This window comes from Melanostigma gelatinosum, assembly GCF_949748355.1.
Source record: "Melanostigma gelatinosum genome assembly, chromosome: 14".
Taxonomy (NCBI): Eukaryota; Metazoa; Chordata; class Actinopteri; order Perciformes; family Zoarcidae; genus Melanostigma; species Melanostigma gelatinosum.
The window spans coordinates 5015475-5021589 of record NC_136647.1 but is presented as its reverse complement, the minus strand read 5'-3'; the positions used below and the strand labels follow the sequence as shown (position 1 = coordinate 5021589).

Here is a 6115-nt window from a genome sequence, read left to right as displayed (position 1 = left end):
GATTGCATGTTGACCTGTAATCACAAGAAGTTCACATCATGAACTTTCTGCTGCAGGAAAACAATGCCATGACGTGTGTTTGGGCGGCGCTGGTGTCATGGCCCCACCCTCTGCTTGTTGGAATAAATAACAGAAAAGTTGGAAGAGCACAGGACGGACCGGTCCGTCCAGTTTGTTCTCTCAGGTGTTCAGTTTGTCTGCAGGTATTTGAGAAGAGACTGGGAAATGACAGCATAACAGTGCAGATATCAGCTGTGACAAGACATCAAACTCGGAGCTTTCTCAGCGCACAAATACACAGGTGAGACATTACCTGTGCTTTTTAGGAGCACACCTCCATTATATTACACAGACACCTGTCCATATTTGTGTCAAATTCTTTTTTTTCATGCAATGATTTTATGTTTGTATTTTTTGTAGAGCACTTCGTGAAATTCGCTTGAAAGCAATTTACTGTGAAATATGATTAGAATTTGGATTTTTTTTTATTCGTATGTCCATAGGGCAGTCTAATGTGTGCTATTTAGCCTAACTTTTAGTTTTTCATGAGACCCAAACAGCGGTCTCTTGGACTAGAGTCTTGTGTTAGTGTGAGCCTCCCACCTTGTGTGGACTGTCTCGGTCTTCATGTTAGACCCTCTACATCGGAAAGCGACACAACACAAACAAATCTCAAAACTTCCAGAGGTTTTCGCACTGAAACTACAAACACACAGTTGACATTCAGCTCCCATGAAATCACACACCAGTGGGATTAGTAAACACGTGTAAAAGTGAACTCTACCTCCTGGTTTCCTCCTTTAGAAGCCATCATGACTTCCAAGATGGTCATCAGGCAGCCTCAGCCTATGATGGACGCCCAAGGATCTGATGAGTGGGGATCTGGGATATGTGACTGCTGTCAAGACGTGCCCGAGTGTAAGTTTGTATCTTTATTTCGTTAACTTTATCTTATTTTATCATATTAAACACATGGTATTATATTTACTGGTTTCTTCACCAATTCCATTCTGTAACTACTTTGTTAATTTGAACACGAAAGAAACTCCAAAATGATACAGACTCAAATCCATGTTTATGATTATAACAACAAATCTGATGTGAGAGAATGACTCATTAGTGTTGGAAAGACATAAGACGAGTACGATCAGGTGATCCGTTCACGTCCTCATATCTTGATCTGTATCTCAAAACAACGTGTTCGTCGTTTATTGATTGGCTCTCTGTTCATGTCTCTCCTGGTTCAGGTTGTTTCGCTTTCTGGTGCTGTCCCTGCTTCGCTTGTAAAACCACCAAGAAATACGGCCAGTGCACCTGTCTCCCCCTGCTGGACATGTTCGGGCTCATCCCTCCCATCACCATGTCCATGAGGGTCTCCATGCGGCACCGCTACGGCATCAAAGTAAGGCCACAACTCTGTGTCGTTGTTGTTGTTGTTGGCAGAAGGGTTCGAGCCCATCCCCATCTGTAATTCCTGAATTACTGAACAGAAGGAGAATTTTTTTATTTAAACCAGTGGTTCATCACGCATCCCCCCCTCCCCCACGCAACAGGCTGTGTATAATTCCCCTTGTAGATCAGATTATGCACTTGTTCACCAGACCTCATTGTATTCTTCCTGCAGGACACCATGTGGAAGGACTGCTTGTACGCCACCTGCTGTTCGTCCTGCAGCTGGTGTCAGATGTCCAGAGAGATGCGCAGAAGAAAAATCCCCATCGTTCTAATCAGCGCCAAGACCACATGACCTCTCTCCTCTCGTCGTCACAACCAGGGCTGTCGCATGTTTCACCGCAACCTGCTTTATCTGAAACATGTTATAACTACACTCTAGACTGAAGACCTTTGAGAGACAATAATAAAGCGCAAAAAGACTGAAACACTCTAGCCATAAATGTGCGCGCTGTAATGCAAATCTATTGAGGTTGGCTTAGGTTAAGCTATAACTCCCAGCATCATGAAATAACTGCAAGAGATGTGTTAGTTTTTTGAAGTCTTTCCCTTGTGTTTTTATTTTTCCACCTCCAGAATAAAGCTCTTACATTCAGGAAAATCCTATAACTGTCCTCTGACTTGTAGTCAACGGTTCTTGAAGAACATTGATGAACTGATGCATTCTCATGGATTCAGTATAAAAGTCTGTTTTGATAGTTTCAAAAGCAATTTTCTCGTGCTTTGTTTCATTTTCACAGCATTGTTTTATTATCAGGCAGCCCGCTTTATAGATGTTGTAAAAGCTTGTATTGCTTTATTCCATCATTAATATTGGTAACTGGCAATGCTACAATGTATCAAAAGTGCAATTTGAAATAAATCTCAATTTAAACGTTTACTTTTTAAATATTTTTCTGTTTTTTGGCAAATTTGTTCATGTCACCATTTAACAAGTTGAGTTTCATTAATTATTGATTCATTTTAAATAAGTGATTGATAAAATGTGTTTTTTTTGTATATCCGCAGCCCTTTATTTGGAGACGGTAAAAATAAGTGTGTATGTTTATATGTATACATTTACAAATGTATAACACACAAAGGGCATTACTGCAGGGAAAATGTACAGAAAACCACCTTTAACTTGAATTACCTTCAGTTCACTTTAAATACTAATGTAAAGCATCACACAGCTAGAGGGAGCCACACACTTCACAATCAGCTGGTTGAGGCCATGTGGGGTCACAGTGCATCAGACCAGTGATGTGCAGCATCTTAAGTCACAGCTCACCTCACTGGCCCTGTCAACCAGGCAGGAGGACAAAATAACAACACCTTACAGCGAATGAAGCTTTTCTGCACTCTGCATCACAAAATGTGTGTGTGTGTGTGTGTGTGTGTGTGTGTGTGTGTGTGTGTGTGTGTGTGTGTGTGTGTGTGTGTGTGTGTGTGTGTGTGTGTGTGTGTGTGTGTGTGTGTGTGTGTGTGTGTGTGTGTGTGTGTGTGTGTGTGTGTGTGTGTGTGTGTGTGTGTGTGTGTTAGAGACTGACGCTCCAGCAGCACTGACGCCGAATATCTGTCGTCTTTCTGCCTCTGTAAGTTTTCAGCTCACGCGCTGCTTTGAAATCCCTCGTCATGACGATGAGGGACCCTCGGACCTGTTAAAGCTGACACACACTGCTAAGTGGCACTCAGCAGCTTCCTTTGTATTATGATTTAGTGGTGACACAGTTTCCTATTAAGGGAAAATAGAGAAGAAGTGACTTACGATTATTTGCTAGCGTAGAAAGAAATTCAAATGTGTGGACAGGCCGGTAATTCCATATCTACATGAAGGACAATTTCCAGTAATTAATAAATAACGGATACGTATTTTTCTTTGGGAAATTCCTGTTTCCTCTAGAATTGGTAACAAATGACATAGTTCACATTAAAATAACAGCACATGTAAAATAATGCACTACCAGTTCATTCACTTCCACATTTTTATTGTTTTGATGCCATTATTATTTTGTCCACCCCTTTTAAATCACAGGTTGAGTGTTGAGGAACGAGTTGAATCGTGTCTCAATCAGGTCTCAACCAAAAACAACAGGATATGACTTCAACTTCGCTACAGGGCTGTTCAATTAGATTGTTTCTGTTATTTTGTCCACCCTCTGTATGGTGGCAATTATAATATTCTTCAGACTTAACTCAGCTCATTTTCTCAAGGAAAACAAAATACATGAAGTAGAAACACTGACTCCAGTTGGCATGCCTCAGGTGTATGCTACTTAGTTGCATGCTGATATTACGATATGCATTTGTGCTGAAATCACACAGAATAATCTCACAACTCTTTTTGGTTTTGTTTTAAAATCAGCATGAGAGTTTCAGACACCTAACTTTTATAGCCATCTGTTTCCAGCAGAAAAAAACAGACAAAGTGAGCGAGTAGTTGGAATTAAGCCGCTAAAGAGACAGACATTTTTATCAGAACTTCGTGGAGAGCAAATATTGTACTTGCATATGCAATTATAAAAGTAGTGGCTATGTTTTTGTGTATTTAGTGTATTTCTGCCCCCTAGTGGCCAAAACCTGACAGCTGCAGCTTTAAATGACATCAATACTGTGTGGTCAGCTGTTTGCACAGAGGACGGCGAATAAGAGATTAGAGCTCAGTTTGTGTTCAGTTTGCGCTGTGAACTTATGGAGTCACTATCATGTCATAGTTTGTCAAATTACTCCCAATAAACTTCCCCATTAGTCCAGCTTGCGTTCGGGTGGAGGCGATCCCTCCCCTCTGCTGGCACACTTGGCCCTGGTGTTCACTGTAAATTGCTCAGTGGGTTGTTTTTAAATGGGATTATAATGACAGTTATGGTTTGCAAGAATTGATGTTTGTGACTTTTAGGAGGTGTGAGTGAAGGGGCGGGTCCAGGCGGCTCATAAAGGCTGCAGGAATGTTAATTGGTCGAGGCCACTGCTGCCCTTCTTTGTTCTGCTCTCTCATAGTGGGCTTCTGTTGCGCCCGTTAAAGGCCAAAGAACTGATTTAAAATCTGTGACTTTAACCCCGCACACCCTCCAACACCCCCCACACACACATATGTGCAACGCTTATCCCACCTACAACCCGTCCCCCCTCCTTGGTCATCTCCTCCCATTCTTTCTTCTCAGGTTTTCCTTCCATCTCCTGAAGAAAATGGACCCCTTTGCTTCTCTCATTTCCTCCATGTTGCTTGATCAGGTGGCTGGCACTCCCCCCATCATTTGGACTTTTGTACAGGAGATGACTTATTTTAACCAAAGCCACAATCTTAAACATTACGAAGTAGTTTGTTGCCTAAACCGAACAAAGTTGTCGAAAAGACTGTATACACATATTCTTAGGAAAACGCATTCATTATGAGGAGTAACGTTTCGTAAGATACCATACAAACCGTTGCATGAGGGTAAGTTAAGCGACAACTTGGCACAAATGTCCCATAGATGATGACGCAAGTGCACTCCGGCACAGAACACACATCATCTAATATGGAAGAGCGTCACAGAGTCGCTGGCATGTCTTGTTTACTCGCAGCAGAGGGATTCAGGTTCAATGTCTGCAGCTCATTTGGGTTTTCTCATTATTTTTCTCCTAGTTTTCTATTGAGGAGAGATTTTCCAGATCTGTTCTCGCCACAAGACCTCCCATATGAACTCCACTCAGTGTGTCCGCAGGAAACACAGCAACCTTTAGATGTTTGGGGAAAAATAAGTGTATACCTCCAGGGTGCAGGGAAAGAGTGGGAAGAGGTCAAAACTCCAGCGACACTTGTAGTGTAGAGAACAACTTTATTGTGTAGACCATCACGTTTCGCTTTCATCAGGGTCGTGGAGGAAGCGGGGGTGCAAAATGTCCACTCAATCATCTTAAACCTGCTCCTTTCAGAAACAATCGATGTATTTTTTCCTAGGGCTGGGCGATATGGCCTAAAAAAAAAATCTCCGATTTTTTTACAAAAAATCCGATTCACGATTTAAATCGATTTTTTTCCCCCAAAATTTTTTGCAGATGACAGAAGCTGTTGAAAACAATTTTCTTTTATTTTGTGATGATTTTCCCAAGTAGGTTGATAAAAATAAAGTGCAAACAAAACCTGAACATTGTAGAAAGGTGCCTGTAGTATACAAAAAGTATTTGGTCACTCTTTTGTTTGCCTGAATCATTTAAATATAAAATTAAATTAAACATAACATTAAATGGCATTAAATAGTAGCCTTCCATTGTAAACAACTGTGCAAATGTAACTTTTTACAGTAAGCTTTTCTAACTGAATACACTGATACAAACACAGCATGAAATAAAATGTATGTGACCCTTTAACATTCACATTTTCAAAAGTGCAACATCTGATCTAACATCAACATAACATATTTTGCACAGTAAATAAGTGCATGTAAACAAAATCAAGTGCATTCACAACATAACCAACAGTATTAAACAGTAGTGCATGTTTTTTCTAAATTTTTTTGCCAGGAAGACAAGCCTGTCTACTACCTCTGGCTTCAGGCATGCACAGTGGCATGTAACAATGCCCCCCCCACACACTGAAAAGCCTCTCAGAGGGGGCACTTGTAGCTGGCACAGAGAGGTATTTCTTTGCTAAAGTACTTAGCCTTGGAAAGTTAAGTTGGTGACGCTTCCACCAGTCAAGTGG

General features: G+C 41.1%; 1 protein-coding gene across 1 annotated transcript; it reads left to right on the top strand.

The window, feature by feature from the left end:
- Positions 1–251: 251 nt before the first annotated feature.
- LOC306788185 (cornifelin homolog B-like) lies at positions 252–2137 on the top strand. The gene is made up of 4 exons (XM_079283585.1): positions 252–301; positions 805–918; positions 1248–1402; positions 1625–2137. Exons 2-4 carry the CDS (start codon positions 813–815, stop codon positions 1745–1747), a joined length of 384 nt encoding a protein of 127 aa, XP_079139711.1. The 5' UTR covers positions 252–301; positions 805–812; the 3' UTR covers positions 1748–2137.
- Positions 2138–6115: the final 3978 nt, after the last annotated feature.

Coding starts and splice junctions, on each gene's coding strand:
- LOC306788185 (XM_079283585.1), top strand. CDS start 813: ATGACTTCCAAGATGGTCATCAGGCAGCCTCAGCCTATGATGGACGCC. Junction 919..1,247: donor CTGTCAAGACGTGCCCGAGT/GTAAGTTTGTAT, acceptor CTCCTGGTTCAG/GTTGTTTCGCTTTCTGGTGC. Junction 1,403..1,624: donor GGCACCGCTACGGCATCAAA/GTAAGGCCACAA, acceptor TTCTTCCTGCAG/GACACCATGTGGAAGGACTG.